General features: G+C 35.2%; 1 protein-coding gene across 4 annotated transcripts in view; it reads right to left on the bottom strand.

Moving 5' to 3' along the window:
• LOC133530545 (zinc finger protein rotund-like) overlaps positions 1 to 17,633 on the bottom strand; it is a 256,082-nt gene that overhangs the window by 173,929 nt on the left and 64,520 nt on the right. The window contains exons 1-3 of one of the 4 annotated variants that reach the window (XM_061868492.1): positions 8,037 to 8,793; positions 5,423 to 5,507; positions 4,306 to 4,433 (exon numbers count right to left, since the gene is read on the bottom strand). In XM_061868492.1, coding sequence (XP_061724476.1) covers positions 4,306 to 4,433; positions 5,423 to 5,507; positions 8,037 to 8,552 — 729 coding nt within the window. In that variant the 5' untranslated portion in view covers positions 8,553 to 8,793. Of the gene's footprint in view, positions 1 to 4,305; positions 4,434 to 5,422; positions 5,508 to 8,036; positions 8,794 to 17,633 lie in introns of those variants that run through there. The other 3 variants (XM_061868493.1, XM_061868494.1, XM_061868495.1) reach the window with 3 other exon arrangements.

Genomic DNA, 17,633 nt, shown 5'->3' with positions numbered 1-17,633 from the left:
ACAGTCTGCCGATTTTTGCGGGGGAGATAAACGTCAGTCCATACAGTACATATGACCATTGGCCAAGGTTTTCGCCTGAGGATTAAGCTCTTAAAGGCGACTCCGGTTGTTAAATCCTCTAAGATCTATATCAACCATAGTTATGCCCCTTCATTTGAATGTTTCGATTATTAGATTATTATTAGAGTTAGGAGCAATAGAAGGTTTCCATATAAATATTTAGAAGCTTGTATCTCTTATGATAATTAATTAATAAAATATAAAGGACGTATAGCTATGGTTAGATACATAATATGTCATTACTTAAAAATATGTTCCGTAATGTTGATATCGAGAGAGCAAGACGTTTGTATGAAAAAGCCGTCGTCCCCTTACATCAATTTTTTTTATAAATAACTATTCATATTTGGTACAAGCTTTTGTCGCTGACAGTTTTTTTCTTACCACGTGCAATTAATACTCATCGAGACAATTCTAAAAACCCTAAACACAATTAAGTTGCGTTGTCTTATCACAGAGTTCCTATGGCTACCTCCTGTATCCATCATCAGATCAGCTCGATGGTACCATAATGTTGCATTAATACCCAACCTACACATGTATGCAAATTTTCAGGAAGTGTTTGAAAAATGGTTTGCAAGATTTGAAGAAAAATTACATACGAACATATCAAGTTAAAAAAAAAATCTTGTAATAATTATGATCTGCAGAGCAAATACAATTAATGTTGATGATAAGATGTCGGTATGGTATGCACTGATGATAAGGAACGCTGAAATTACTTACGCGTGATAATCGCCGCTATTTCATGAAAATTACTTTATTTACACTCATATGAATAACATTGCGGACCACGCCCGTCTTCTGTGATAGTACACAAAGAAATACAGTGGGCTGAACTGTTGAATGATAATACTGTGATGGTCTGAATTAAATGTCGTGTACTAAAGAAAGAGTGTTCCCACCAAAAACATTTTCGTGTAAAATGTTGCCAATACCAAAACCATAAGGCTCGTACTGTCAAAAAGTTATCAGATTTGATGTAGAGCCAAGCTTCTAACTCTACAAACCCTAACTTAACACACTCTACACCTTAGTCAAAATATTTGGCTTAGCGTTTCGTTACTACAATAACTATTGTATTACAGTACCCCTAGTGTAAATAAATTCGATTTCCAAACGTGACGTACGCGTTTGCGTTTAGTCTCATTTTGTATTGGATTTCGAAAGAGCGCGCCAAGCGGGACGTTTTGGAACCTCAAAATCCTATACAAAATGAGACTTAACGCAAACGCGTTCGTCACGTTATGATGTCGATCAAAGTTACACTAGGGGTACAGAACAGTAATGAACAGTGAATACATTTTTAACTTTACGCCAAATTTGTGAAGTTTTGCACTGGAAGTGTTTAAGTTTTCATTAACGTGTTTTGGAGTGTAAGAATTTTGACGTCTATATCAGTTTATAATTTACTGATGTGAAGTGAAATTACTTAAAGAAACTTACTAAAATAAAATATTTAATAAAATTATTTGTCTTGTTCCCTAATTAGTACTAAACATTGTAAATTTTTGCTGAAGTTGTGCCTTAAAATAAATAATGGAGTGCTGATAATAGGGTTTATAAATCGTGTCATTCACGAAGTCGCGTGTTTTGACTCGTATCGTCGTGTTATTAAAGGTTAGATTTGATAAATCTACGCGTCATCGTGGTTGACACGAACAGCACTATAGTTTACCCACCACCAGACCAAAAATAAAGTCAATTCCTAAAGATAACCCTTTATTCATATTTCATGAATAGCTCAGAACAAAAGGTGACGAAGACAGACGGTCTGATTCGAATAATGCTTATAAGATATCACACCAATATGATACTGATCAGTCAGTGTCATAAATAACATTTCTTTGACCAAAAACGTCATCTTTGCCACTGACAGATCAGTATCATATCGGTTTGACATCTTATAAGCATTGGTCGAAATTTATAAAGATATGTGCATGAGCAGCGCACTCATACATTTCATATTCAGTTTTCTTATAAGGAATAAAAATATCGAACTCGCTACAAGAAAACCTAATTTTCTGATTCTCTTTCTTTATGTCAAAGTATCCCTAATCCTCAAACTTATCGGCTCTTATCATTAGGTAAGATTCTGACAATATAATTCAACAATAATTCAATTTAAATATAAATACAAAAAAATTAATGTAATTCAGCCCGATCAAGAATGTTGTGAAATGAAAGAATTCGTCATTTAACACTAATTAAGTATCCAGAAGTGTATATTATTTGAGCCATGTTAAAGTTTTACAAATAGCAGGAAAGTATATGTTTAGAAACAATCAATTGCCATCAAGCGCGCCTACTGTACCTCTATCAAGTACATATCGTATCAGTCTGTTATCAGTGAACGCACGCGAGCCACGCACGAACGCACAGTAGGCTAGAAAGCTACTGACGGATGGTTCGCTGCGTTTGACAGGCGTTTGATCGAATCTGACAGCCTTAGTTGACAGTTGACTTGGTAGAGATTTATGATGTTTTCGGTTATTGCTTTTGTAGTTTTAGTCGCGCTATTAAAATGGCAAGCTTGACAGGTGACATTTGTCAATGATATTAATTTCTTACCGATACATGACAATGTGCTGCATTGCATATACACTTGAACTAATAATAGAGTACGACTAAGCTGACATTACAGCTTGGACCCGGGTTTGTCCTTAAACTACGTCCAAAAGAGAGGTATGGGCACTGTGAATGTCATCTCGCGTTATGTCACAGCACAGCGGATGTTATTTCAGATCTAGAGTAGAGCCCAACTGGGAAAGTACCTTACAGAAAACCGCAGCCAAATAACACTAGACCCTACTCATAGTGTTGTGTGCTGCCGGTGAGTAAGGTTGCCAGAGCTCAACGAGGGTGTGCAGTGTTAAGGTCGGCAACGTACATGTAACTCCTCTGAAGTTGCAGACGTACATAGGCTACGGTGACTGCTTACCATCACGCGGGCCGTATGCTTGTTTGCCACCGCGTAGTATTAAAAACAGCGATAAAGTGTAGTTGTGCCACTAAAGTGAATTTGTCGACCATGCCAGAGTTAAGCTTGGACTAAAACGTCAGTAAAGTGTACACATGGGGAACTTTGCTTCTTCACTATGTACAGTCAACCAATTTGAATCCTAGGCCACTATAGAACCTTGTCGCTTTAACTACTAGATACTTGACACGCATCACTCAATAATAAGCACTGTCGTAGAAGTCATTATGCCATGGTTCTATAGTGGCCTTGGAATCAAATTGGTTGACAGTACTTATAAGAATTTTATTAAGGCTATAGGACAAGGGCTGTAGGCCTGTTTTACAATGTCTAAGCAAAGTCCTGAATAAGCTTCTTGCCACTTATCTGATGAAGAAAGTCATCAGCGTGTCGCAATCTTCAAATATGCTTAACTGGTAGATAAAGCGCTAAGTTTTGCAGGAAGTTTAATCTAGCAGTTAATTTATTTATTAATTAGCTATCCAATACTCTACTCGGATATTATGGAACAGGCCCTAGTAGTAATAAACACAATATAGAGTTTAATGCCATTGGATGAGCTGAAATCCAATAGTAGTAAAATCTAACTTGATTTTTTCCAAATGGAAAATGTTATCTCTCTCTCATTCGGTTTGCGTTTATGTTTTCTTATTTCGTATGACAAAAAAATTAACAAGACGAATAAAGAATGAGTGAAGAATACAGAATGAATCGAAATATGAAATAAACGAAAAAGAAAGAATCTAGCAATGATGATACCTGCAAAATATAATCTCGCAAATATAACTTTTCATAGTATATGTAACTACTTTTTTTATACTACGTAGAAAAGTAATATCAGATAAAAGTGACCAGTTTTCAAAGCATAGCATTTCTATAAGTATTTGCACAGTTCCATTTTTGAGCTAGGGGCCTCGTACATCGCTAAATGCCAAATGAAAAGAAATAAATGCATCAGGCTGGCAGATGCAACGCACAGTCACGTGATAACTTCCATATATTATTTCAGTCTCGATTATCGTTTTCTATCAGCGATTATCACCTCGGCTAGGGTTCCAGCGGTGGCAGCATGGTTCCACTTTTATCACTTGTCACCATTCCCGCCACTTTCGCGCTTACCTACTTGTTAGAACGTGACAGACATGGTGACTACAGGACGGATACTGTTAGCATGGCTGAGTTATCTCATTCTTAGCTCCTTATTCCTGTATCCATAAGTAGTATAATGTTATTACGAAATTATTAAAATAAATGAAAGTACTCACATCGACCCCGCCATTGTTCCACGGTGGCAGCGCGTAATGGGAGGGGTCGTGGTGCCCCCCTCCCATGTGCTCCGCCATCACCGACATCCAGTGCACTAGGCCCTGCGCCCCGCCGCCGCCTGACGTGCCTGCAAACACCACAAATGTTAGACCTCTGTAAATGTTCTCCGGAGATGTGATGCTGGCGAATGTTTAAAGTATCATGGAATTAATTCCGAACCAACGAGTCTATACTCAAGGAACTCTGTATCAAGCAGCGTCGGTCATATCTTGTGCAATATCGTATCCTCACCTTTTTTGGTCATTTATTCCGCCAGGGGAAGTGGATTTTTAACGACCTGTGATTCAGGGAAGAGAGGATAGTACCAGACCACGAACAAAACCACAAATGAGATGACTGTTCCAGGTTAAAGCTGCAGTGGATGGGTCGGCACACGAATACCAGGAAAGCCAACAGAGAAGAATGGTGGCTTGGGAAACTCGTCACCAAACGCTAAAATGATGACCACGACTACTCTGTCAAGAATACTATAAAGAAGAAGAAGAAGCAGATATTAGGGGGGTTTTAGATCGTCTTTAGATGAAATGGATTTCTTAATATATAGCTACAATATCACAGCCTTTCTCAATCTACATCCACATTACGGTCTTCGGTCCAAGAAGTTTAGCCAAATAGTTAGCAAGATACAGAGAGATCCTGTGGACCAGTTACATAATAATATTCTCTTCAGGGGAAACTTTGTTCTACAACAGGCATAGAGTGTTATTTTCCGAGGTAATTCTGGCAAATCTTACACTGAAAAAACTCATGACCTTTAATATTTGTGAGCCCTTAGAGAAAAGCTATGGCTTCAGTTATAAATAATAATTATCACTCCAAACCGAGACACTAGGCTCAATCTAGATACTAAAAACCTGTCTAAATACGGTTATGTGCAAAAGAATACATCTCTTTTGCACTCCACTCCATTAAAGATCTTCCATTTACCACAATTACCGTGTCCATCATGCACCAATTGTCCAGGCACCGTCAGTTCTATGAGTCTTTAACCCTCAGGAGCCCTGCGCAGCCCAGTACGGCAGAGGCAGCAAAAAGGGGCCTGTTACTTAAACTCACCAGTTGGCACGGCGGCGGGCTGGGGAGCTGCCTGTTCCTGCCCCCCTCCCCCGCTCCAGACGAACGCGGACGAGGCGCCTGCCTTCTGGAACAAACATAAATGCATTAAGATCACCATAGGCTGAAATATGTGGGAGCGGCAATTGCTAGCAATGTAGCAACCTATAGCCGTTTCGTTTAAAGTTGTGCGCGCCATTTTTTTTTTTTAATTTGGAATTTTTTTTTTTACTTCTGCTTATAATTATGAGCTCTCACTATCCTAATAGGACAAAAAGGTCCCAAAAATTTGAAGAGAATGAAGAGATTTTCACGCAAAATAGGCACAATGGTTGTCGAATTACGGCTTCTATTGCCAAGGCGATAAAGTGCGTGTTCAGATATTTTGTACCACTTCGGCCGCTCCGATGTATCTGATGGCAACTGTACGACAGCAATACTCATCTTTGGCTAAGCCCACCGTAAAACAAAACTAATATCTCGACATTTTGAGTCCTTTCCAGCACTGGTGGTAAGTCTACCCGTTGACCATGAGCGCAGGGGGCAAGGAATACTTCAAGCTCACTCTCGCGGTAACCGAAGACAATATTGCAAACTTATCTAAATATCTATTGAAAGATTTTATCACAAACATGGCTGTTTAAAGATTCATCCGTCCGCCTACGCGGCTGCCAAGAAAATCTGTTAAGTCGCCGTCTTTTAAAACGCAGTTGCAGCCAATAAGTAGTTCCGCTTCTTAAGTGCCATTTGCCTAGTTTTATTCAAAAAACTGTATAAGCAAATAATGTGTTTTGTAACAATGTGTGGTTTGCAAGAGGGGGGTTTTGTGGGTTGTCTACTGAGAGGGATTAAATCCCTACTGTGCTTAATAATACCTATTATCAAAGAGATTTGAAATAGAGGTGGATTGTTAAATAATAATTTGTAGGCACAGTAAATTTACTGCCATTCGACACATGATTAAAACTTTCAGAACGCCATTTGACTTTGACTTTTATCCTTTCACTGATATCCTTAGCGGTTTAGATAGATAGATAGATACTCTTTATTGGCACACCTCAATAAAAAGATAGAAGAAAAGAAAAGAAAAAAAGAAGAAGAAAGTGGGGCCATCTAATAAATCAAATGCCAAAGGTATGGCGGCATCGTTTCGATCGATGGCGCCACAAAAATTTGGATTATGCCCGGTAAGGTGGCGCCGCTTATTGATATTTAACAAATTTAACCCATATTAGTAAAAAGTCAAATGGCGGTCTAAAAGTTTTAATCATGTGTCTAAAGATGGCAGTAAATATACTGTGGCTACAAAATTATCTCTGATAATCCACCTCTATTTCAAATTCTCTTTGCTATTATAAATGCAAATGGAACAAAAGTTTCTGTCCGGAACTTTGTCTACGCGGTATGATGCTGATGGTTGACAAAAGCTTTCCTCGGTCTCGAGGACTCAAAATCTCACCATACAATATTTCTTCTAGATCGGTTCAAAGATTTAAGCATGAAAAGGCAACAGACATACAGACAGCCAGACACAGTAATTTTTGCATAAAATATCACGCAATAAAAAATTTCATCGCTCCCGAGTGTATCAATTCTGTCGGGTCTGAAATAAGCGATAATGTCTAGAAAAGGGCATCCATCCTGCGGCCGGTCAATGATCTATGCGCGCTACGATAACTTTTAAACTTCAGTCGTCATTCGTGGGTATAAACCTGGCTTTCACGTTACTGTGCTTTAGTTTTTCCTTTACTTCAGCTCCAAAATATCATGGTCGCATAATTAATGTATTCTTTCAAAAATTTGCCATGCTATTTTTCGGCAGGGTCAACTTTACATAGATAGTATTCGGTACTTGGTGGTTTCTGGTAAATACGTTTTACAAACCACTCAATGAGTCTAATTAGAAAGTGCACAGTGTGTTTTTAAATATTAAGTATGCGTCCGTTCCTATCAGATTCCTGTTAAAAATGAATAAGAAAATAGAACTGAAATTAGTAAGTCTAGTTATGAAGTAGCTATGTAGGTATAACAAGATGTACGTAACCTTAGTTGTATAGTTCGTACCATTCACGATGACGCGCAGATTTCTCAAATCTAACCTTTAATAATATTATAATACGAGTCAAGGCATGCGTCTTTGTGAATGACACGATCTATATAGTGTTACTCGTTTGCACGATTTTGATTCTATTTAGTTGAATTTCATTTATTTGTGTAATACAATGTGCATACATAATGTAAAAGATCAATACCTATCTAATAATCGTATAATGATAAGTTTAAATATCAAAAATTGGTTACACTCATCTACTTTAATAAGTACCTGTTTATTTTAATTTCATTAGCTTTATTTTACAAAAGTGGTCCTCCTTTACATTTCATCATACTAGTCTTATTGGAGTATCTTATTAGAATAGTGTAAATAGAATAGTTTCCAATAACATGAAATAAATAAAGATAATAACGCAATTTTCTTCCGATAGAATAAATTTATCTCTACTGACTACTTATCCATCTATTTTTGTCAAATAATAGTTGAAGGCACTGTCACTCGGTCGATTGAAAGAAAACTATAACGAATGAGGGAATACAACTAAACAGACTATTTTTAATGTACCTCATCAGGTGACTCCGTTGTCCTATCCACGTTGTTCTCGTCATCAGACATCTCCAAGCCAAATCCATTGGAAAACAGCATGTTCCTCTGATACAACGAATAGCATTCAGCCACGTTCCTTCTTCTCTTCCCAAGACTCACCAAGAAATTCTTATACAGCTGCGTCGGTAGCAAAAATGGAGAACGAGCATTTTGGAAACCATCTTTGAAAGTAAAATTCTGACTCCGAAAAGGATTCGCAAAGTCAAAATCGGGTAGGAACTCTTTTTTAATAAAATCTGCGACCGGATGAAGAGAAAACGCGTTTTCAGTAAAATCTAACGCTGTGTTATTAGCTTCTTCATTAGGACCGTTGTTTTCGAGGTCGCTTGACTCTGAATTGGCATCGCTTGAGTTATTATCTATCTGATCCATTTTGGCGTTGTCTTCACCGCTATATTCCTCGAACTCCGTCTTCATCGGTAGATTCATTGGGTTTTTTATAAACACGTTTGAGTTTGAAACTGTCACGGACATTATTTTCTTCGATCGCTTTTTGTTGAACACTTATTCTAATATATTTATCACTTTACACTACTTTTATATATATCGAAGGAAAAATAATTATATCTTCATAATTAAAGTAGGTATTTTTAGGAACTATCGTTGGGTTAGGAGATTCTGGACCAAAACTGAAATAAAGAAATGCTTAGATTCTTTAGTTTTTGCTTATTTTATTTTTAAAATCTTCACCCGTTCCGTTTACTAACATTTAGTATTTTTATGCGCCATGTTTTTATTGTGAACAAGTTCATTGTATTTTATGCAAAATTCTGAACATACTTTTTGTTAGTTTTATAATTTCTCATTTAGATTTCTTAAGCCTAAAAGATAGACTTTAGATAGTTGATATCTGGTTCTTAATTTCTTATTAGAATTTTCTGACCACGAATGATTTGGTTAGACACATTTAAAAGCAACTCTAGAACTTTTTTTTTTACATATTAGGTATTATGTTGGCTTTGTTGAATACTTAAATCCAGTCAACTTGACTGACTTCCACTTCATTAGGTTATAGAAATAATTAATGACTGCCATAAACAAAAAATAAGTTTAAATACTATAACTGTAGTATGTCTCTCAACCCACTTCGGTACCTATATTTAGAAGTACAAAGAACGATTTATACCAAACTAGGTCCCCCACCGACCTCTCGACTCTGTTTTGGATTCAAGACACCGGGGCTGGTGATAAAATTGAAATCGATAATCTAGACCGAGTATTCTGAATCTAGGTCGGCGGACTAAAAATATTTTTGTGGAGACATTCGTCGTGTACAGTCGGAGGGAGAAGTGGGCAAATGTTTTTGAAAGGTCAAAAGCTTGTGGGTAAAGGTAAGTCTGTTAAATTCAGTTGTAGTATCAAGTAACAAGCTGTATGTTTCCCTAACAAAAAAAAATTGTTATATATATTGCATTTTTTTACATTTGAAGATTTTCAAATAAAAAGTTTATGTATTTCTGACTATCAGTATAATGATTTTTGACAAATTAAAAAAAAAATTAAGTGATAAACCACGTTTTTTGATCGAATTATAGTATATTATGATAATTAAATAAACAAATATCGTAAACACGTGTCATTGCATATTTTTGAACATGTATATGTATTAGAAAGTATCGATTCTGTTTGGCAAGAATTATGAAAATTAATTATGTTTTGTTTGATGTAGTTTATTTCCTAAGCTAATAGATTGTATATACAAACAATTTATTCACAAAGGACATATTTCCTTTTATAAAAAAAAAACTGTAAAACTGTCAATATAAGTACTTAACCACTTATTATAATCTGTATTTTTTAAGATATTTAATTTTTCAAGTTGAATAATAAGTATTTTGTTTCATGACTTTGAACTTTATTTAATTTAGTTTTACATTCGGTTTTTCATGTGCTGCCAAGAAAACCGGTCAACATCATAAACATCCTAGTTAGAAAAAAAAATTTGTATGCTAATAAAATTGTATATGTATGATGCCACTTAATGTAAATGTATAAATATCTAGAATATAAATATATTTATTCGTAAACAAAAAAAAGTTACAAATAAGTTTTTGGCAAAAAAAAAATTATGATACAAGCTTTTATCGCTAACTACACTTTTCTTTCCGCAGGCAATTAATACTCATCGAGACAATTCTTGTCACCCGACGTACGTATCTAAGAAAACTTTCAGATCAATCGGAAATCGGAAAGTGGGTCAAATTTTGCTTCCAAGATTTGACCCACACTAACTAACAAACTTACATACTAACAGGGCAAGTTAAATAAACGCTTGTATACACTACCGCTTTTGTAGCTGACTGTACCTAGCAGTTGACGTAACTGTGTATTCCGTCACTAAAGCCGATATGTTATCATGTACATATGAAATACAATTCTATTAAATACCATTTAAAACGCATAATCGCTTTTTAAAAACAAATTAAAAATCAAAAACATGATATCCGCGGTCCAGAGCACGCACATGCTCTCTCGTTCTCAGTGAATGAAATAGAACATGAACCTACGAGGTCTTAAAAGAACATCTGAAATGGCACTTTGTATCAAGTTTCGTACTAAATACATGTCCTTTTACAGGGAAAAACGTAATTTATTGAGTACTTTCTGCATCCTTTATTGCCATTTTTAGTGTACTGGCATGGGATCATAACATTTTAGTGTACTGGCATGGGGTCATAACATTTTAGTGTCCTGGCATGGGGTCATAACATTTTAGTGTCCTGGCATGGGGTCATAACATTTTTCCTTTTTACAAGCTTTTATTTAACTTCCCCTGTAAGTATGTATGTTAGTGTGGGTCTAATCTTGGAAGCTAAATTTGACCCACTTTCCGATTTCCGATTGAGCTGAAATTTTGCATACATATCTAAATCGGATGAAAATGCAATATTACGATGAGATGGAGTTGATCTGATGATGGAGACAGAAGGTAGCCATGGGAACTCTGTGATAAAAGAACGCAAACTAATTGTGTTTGGGGTTATTAGAAGTGTCTCGATGAGTAATATTTGCATGAGTAAAGAAAAGTACAGTCAGTGATAAAAGCTTGTACCAAAAAAAACTTATTAAAAGATTGCTTATAAATAAATAGTAAATATACTCGTAAATATTAGCACAGTATAAATACTTTTATGAATAGAAAAACATCCATAACTCGAGAAGTTTTTTTGTAGATATACATAATATATGCCTTTACCAAGATTCGAGCATGCTTATAATTATTATAAGTACATTCTTTACAGGCAAGTTTTTTTCTAGTTACTAAATAATCGCTAGCTGCTATCTCGTGAAACAAACATTGGAGAATTGAGCATTCATGGACGATTGAAAAGTTGCCGCACTTCGGAACACAAACAGACAAGTGTCGAGCCCAGTGCGCCGTGTGAAGTTTTGCAATTACAGCTTGATTTGATACTGATTTTATTAATCAAACTTTTATCTGGGGGCACTAATAGTTGAATTTACATGTGTTTTCAGGCGATTGAATTTACACGTGTTTTCAGGCGATGGCCAAGTCTCAATATATTTATATAAAGCATTAAAGAATTTTAATATTGATATGCGTCACTATAAGATGCTGTTAATTATTACGTAACAACTTAATGCTTCGAGTACGGAGATTCCAGACACAATTGATTTTCAATTGTTATGGACCACGATCGTGGTCTTAGAGACTGGACGTATTAAGTCAGAAAGTCGCTTAAGTAGAGACTGAATAAATTAATAACCGACTTGGTATTACATGGATCTCACAACTTTTTACCGCAGAACAACTGAGTTGCGAGACTTGGTTTTTTTGACAAGTATTGTTTATGATGGGATTTTAGTACTTTTAGGTAATATGACGATGTACAATCAACGCAAATAAAATCTATTCTATTCTATTCTATTCTATGTATAATTTACATTTAATTAAATGTAATCCAATTTTATGTTCCTAACCTTGACCTTTGATTGTACATTTATCAATAAAAATATGAATAAGGGGCCTAGGGGTTTCCAGACAAAAAGGAAGGCGTAAAAGAAAGAAATAAAAAAGTAACCATAGTTTCTTTACAAAGTTTGGGAGTCAGTGTTGCGACGGTCCATGCAAAATGTATTTTAAAATGTACAAAATTGTAAAAAAGATTTTTTTTTCCTTCAATTCGATATAATAGGGGTGTTACTGATGTGTTTGCGCGCTCCGCCATGTAAGATATTATTGGAGGTAATTGTTTAATTACATGTCATCTTTTAAACATACGCCATTAACAAGAGAGGTGACAGAAGATTTTCATCTATTGGGTGTTAGCGCGTCGAGCACTAAGAAATTTGTCTTATTTTTTCTTCTCATAAAAACTGTTTTACAGTAACTTCATCCCTCCTTTATATCTATTATGCTAAATTTAAACCCTAATTTAATTCTGTTATAACTTATATTGCATTTTTAAAGAACGGTTCCCACAGTACAAAGTATATCATCACGACCTAATGGAGCTGTCGCAGTATGGTTCCATTTTTATCGCTTGTCACCATGCCCATCACTTTCGCACTTACATACTTGTTAGAACGTGACAAACATGGTGATAGGCAAGAAAAATGCGACCATGCTACGGGGCAGGTAATAAGTAATTTTTACACCAATTTTCCTCTAAATCTATTCGGCAGTTTTTCCATAACGAATGAACAAACATAGAAAGAAATACATAGGTCACTAGATAAGTTTTGCAATAGACAAATATGAAACAATGAGGTGGCCTATCACATACATTTTTTTAAACTATAATATTTCCATAGACATTGTTTGGGAGGAAAGATATAATTTAGTTTTAAATTTACTATGGAGAGACTGGAGGAGATAAGACCTATGTAGAAAGATTCACGAGATTTTTGTGCGAGCGAGATGCATTGTGAATGCAAATGAATATCGAATCAACATAGGATTCCGAAATTTCGAAAGCGTGTTTAAATTGAGCTGAATGTCTGACAAAGTTTCCTTCAGAGGAAGTATTTAGTTCCGTGACGTTTTTCTTTGTGAAATGCGTTTAACTTAGATGTTGCATAAAAATATGCATTTATAAGAAATATGTCACGAGGTTTGTTGTAATGTATACATTATAAGTATGTTTAATTGAACATTCACATAATTGAGGAAATTTAAATATGATAATTATGTACATAGGTTATATTAATTATTAAATATTACCTAAATTTAAAAGAAATCATAAGTCGGTCGAAAGATAGTTAGTTTTATACTTGGATTATTAAAAGGGGAAGGAAAGACGGATTATTTTACTATGTTTCATTTTTTTTATAAAATGGCGGAGGTGAGATTGCTGTGCTAAGAAGTGCCAAAAATATGTATACAAGACTTTATTGCCCGTATATTAAGGTAGTGTATGCATTTTTTGGCACATCTTTCGTACGGATATTTTCAGACGTGACTGTACATAAATATGTTGATTTTATATCTACGCATGTATGTTAAGTATATGTTAATTTTAATATTGAAATTAGATATCGTATTAGAAAATTATTTCTTAAAAGATCAGTTATTAAAAATGAGTTAGATTTTTATCCAACTGGCTTTTGTCTTTACAATGAAAAATAAAGCTGCTTGTTAGTAAAGGAGATAAGATCATTTAACAACAATTACAACGATTTTCCGTCCAATCGAAATTTTAATTAATAAACCAATTAAGCGAATACGATCAAATATCATTTCACTTTTATCGAAGCAGAATCTAAACGTTTTAATAAGCGCAAAATGATCACGCCAACTTATCACGCACAGAGACACACACTCACACAGCGAAACACTCATTAACACATTTACATCACTAATGTAACACCACCGCGTGTCTTAGCCAACTCATTTAACTTAAAACAAAACTAACTTTCAATTACACGAAACTAAACGCTTTTGGCGCTTTTTTTCGCCTTTCGCGCGTTTCAATCTTTTTAATTCCTTTTAACGGGACGGGTGAAGTATTTTCGAATTTGGAACGTCAGCGCGACGGATCGATTTGGTTTTTTTTTAATTAGGCTTTTTATAGGCGCGTTTCGGGTTTTAAATTTGGTATTTTAGTTTTTAGTCGTCTAGATGTCTTTACCGCGAGGTATTCGCTATGAAACTCTTCCCAAGAGCTTGCTGCAAGGAAAAGCATTCACAACACATGGAAGGTTTTCTTCAGTTTTGTCCAAGTGTGGGTGTTCACGTATATATCCACACGTGACGGTGTGTCCAGACGGGGGCTGCACAGCGCATGTGTGTGTGAATTATTTGTCTGTGTGCTTATTTTATGGCTCTGAGTGCATCCCTTTCGAGCTGCATGCGATTTATATGTGTGCTCTTATTTTTTTTCTAAACGGCGCTATTCTGTGTGTACGTTCGCGAAATTTTCGTGTATGGGTGCTCTGTTTTTTTAAGATCGTAGACAGATTTTAAGCCTTATTAGGAAGCTGATAAAGAGGAGTTTTGTGTTAAGGGCCGAAATGTATTTTTCAGTTTTATATCGACGATATGAGAATCGCGGATAGCAAAGAAAACGCAAGAGGAATAAAAAAAATGCATGCATCGTACGTTTTCAGGTAGACACATTTTTCTTTAACCCCTTTATAGGTGTTTTGTTTGTGTGCGTGTGTGCACTGGGGGTTGGGAGGTAGAAGGTGGGGGGCGGGGGACATATAAAAATGATAACGCACCGCAAGACGGCAGCTTTTATGGTTTTTCTTTATTTTTTAAAGGTTTTTTTTATAGGGCGAAGTAAAAATTTCTTGAAAGAATAGTCGGTGTTTTCATAAGGAATCGTCCTTGAACTAAGCTGAAATAATATTGAAATGATACAAAAGATGATAGTTTCATTTGAGATCGCCGATTGCTTTTTCTTGCAAAAAAATACAAGAGAGCAGTTTAATCAACTTCCCAGACACTCTTTACACTATTTTTTTTCCTATAAGTACACGTTGTTTACCAGTAACGTACAGTCGCCATCAGATATATGGGAGCGGCCGAGGTGCTCATAAATATCTGAACACGCACTCTAACGCCATGACAATAGAGGCGTGTTCAGATATTTGTGAGCGCCTTGGCCGCTCGGATGTATCTGATGGCGACTGTGCATATGAAGTTAAATTCTCGAACTGCAAGCTCTCATAAACTAGGATGTGCAATTATCACCAGTCATCTTTTATAGGTACTAATAATCATTTTATTGTACGTCACGATCTTGAATCGTTGTCATTTCGGCTAAATGGCTCAAAAAGACCGTGACTGTACCTGCCTACTGCACAAAATTTAAATGAACCAATATCTAACATAGGTATATCAACTCGATATACCTGTTTTTTTAAATACTACGTCGGTGGCAAACACGCATACGGCCCGCCTGATGGTAAGCATTCTTCGTAGCCTATGTACGCCTGCAACTTCAGAGGAGTTACATGCCAATGTTAATCACTATAACTATGAGATTCTTGTTTTTTTGTTGTTTTGTAATATGTATGTAATAGAAAGAGCATTTCACTCAACATATTCATATCACTTCAAATTTAGTTTTAAAAAAAGCGGCCAAGTGCGAGTCGGACTCGCCCATGAAGGGCTCCGTACATTTATGACGTATTAAAAAAAACTACTTACTAGATCTCGTTCAAACCAATTTTCGGTGGAAGTTTGCATGGTAATGTATATCATATATTTTTTTTAGATTTTTCATTCTGTTATTTTAGAAGTTACAGGGGGGGGACACACATTTTTTCACTTTGGAAGCGTCTCTCGCGCAAACTATTCAGTTTAGAAAAAAATGATATTAGGAACCTAAATATCATTTTTGAAGACCTGTCCATAGATATCCCACACGTATGAGTTTGAAGAAAATTTTTTTTTTTTTTAATTTTATGACGTATTAAAAAAACTACTTACTAGATCTCATTCAAACCAATTTTCAGTGGAAGTTTGCATGGTAATGTATATCATGTCATGATTTATTTATGTTTACATTTAAGATAGCAGTTAAATAATAATTATACCGTGACAACATTATTATGTTACCCCGATTAATACAGGGGTAGTTGGAAAAATAACATTATACTGAACACGATTTAACATTATGTCAAAACACGGTAGTTTTAGCAGGTGGTGGGGACACGGTAAATGTTGGACAGGCTCGTTCACTTGGGTTGAGGCTGTCAAAGAGGAAGCATCGTAATGAACTGGTTAGGTCAGAGTACCTGCAAGTATCCCGATTGCTGTAGTAGTAATAGTTTAGGGTAACCATGCAATAAGAAGCACTATAAATCAGAAGTGTTAACGTACCACTAACCCACATTGGGATTTTGAGATTTATTTTGATTCCTAAGTTTTATGAAACGTAAGTTATAGAAATAAAAAGTATTTTATTTCATGAGTTTAGGACGATTTACATGCTTCAGATATATGTTTTTGGCGACTGCTTGTAAGTAACTATTATATGTATTAGCAATTTAAAAAAATGCATGATGAAGTTGCAGCTAGCTTTAAAACTCGTGAGTAAAAATAGTCATTAAGAAGTATATCTTACCACTTCTTTGCAAGCAACTGAAAACAATAAATTGGCTGGTAGTTTATTGTGATAGATAATGAATTTATGATAATTTAGACAGATAATATTAAATGATTGTTGTAAATCATATGATGGCCCAAGAAAGTTAATTAAATATATATTATGATAATCAAAGTTCCTTTAAGACATCAGTATATGAGGCATCATGACCAGAAATAAATTAGTTTTGTCATTTTCACACATGGAGTAGGTTATGCTTTCCTATATTTTTTTTTTCTTTGATAAGAATTTTTAAAAGCATTTATGTATTTCATTGTTGTACACGTCATGATTTATGTTAAATGCAGCAGTTTTAGTTAAATCTATTCGAAATCAGTGAATTGGTAGTAGTAAAATAGAATACCTCGTTGGACAGCACTAAAATGCGAAATAATAAGTACCTATTTATAGACATATTTTTGTCGAAATAAATACCTACGTTTAATCGTGGCAGTGACAGTGTTATACAGGTGACAGTGTTACACTTGTTATCTGTAAATTTTACTCCAATTTAGCTAAAATTGTATGAGACTCATAGTTTATTTATGCTAATGAAAGCCTTACAGTTGAAAGCGGGCTAGCATAAAAATATAAGTAAATACAGATACTTATTTAAAGTAAGCTAGTGTACAACAACGTAAACAAGCGTTTTGTGTAGTATATACTTATGTAGTTTTAATAACATGAGTAATATTAAGAGGGTAATATTAAGAGTTTGGACGTGAAAGATGAGATAAATAGAATAGCAGATTCATAATGTGAGCGTACATTATGGTAAATTTACATGAGCGTATGTAAATTAGATGATAGTACTTCATAATGAGAGCGTACATTACGGTAAATTTACATGAGCGTATGTAAATTGGATGATAGTACTTCATAATGAGAGCGTACATTACGGTAAATTTACATGAGCGTATGTAAATTAGATGATAGTACTTCATAATGAGAGCGTACATTACGGTAAATTTACATGAGCGTATGTAAATTGGATGAT

The sequence above is a fragment of the Cydia pomonella genome, chromosome 23 (assembly GCF_033807575.1).
Source record: "Cydia pomonella isolate Wapato2018A chromosome 23, ilCydPomo1, whole genome shotgun sequence".
In the NCBI taxonomy this organism is placed as follows: domain Eukaryota; kingdom Metazoa; phylum Arthropoda; class Insecta; order Lepidoptera; family Tortricidae; genus Cydia; species Cydia pomonella.
This window is presented reverse-complemented; position numbering and strand designations above follow the sequence as displayed.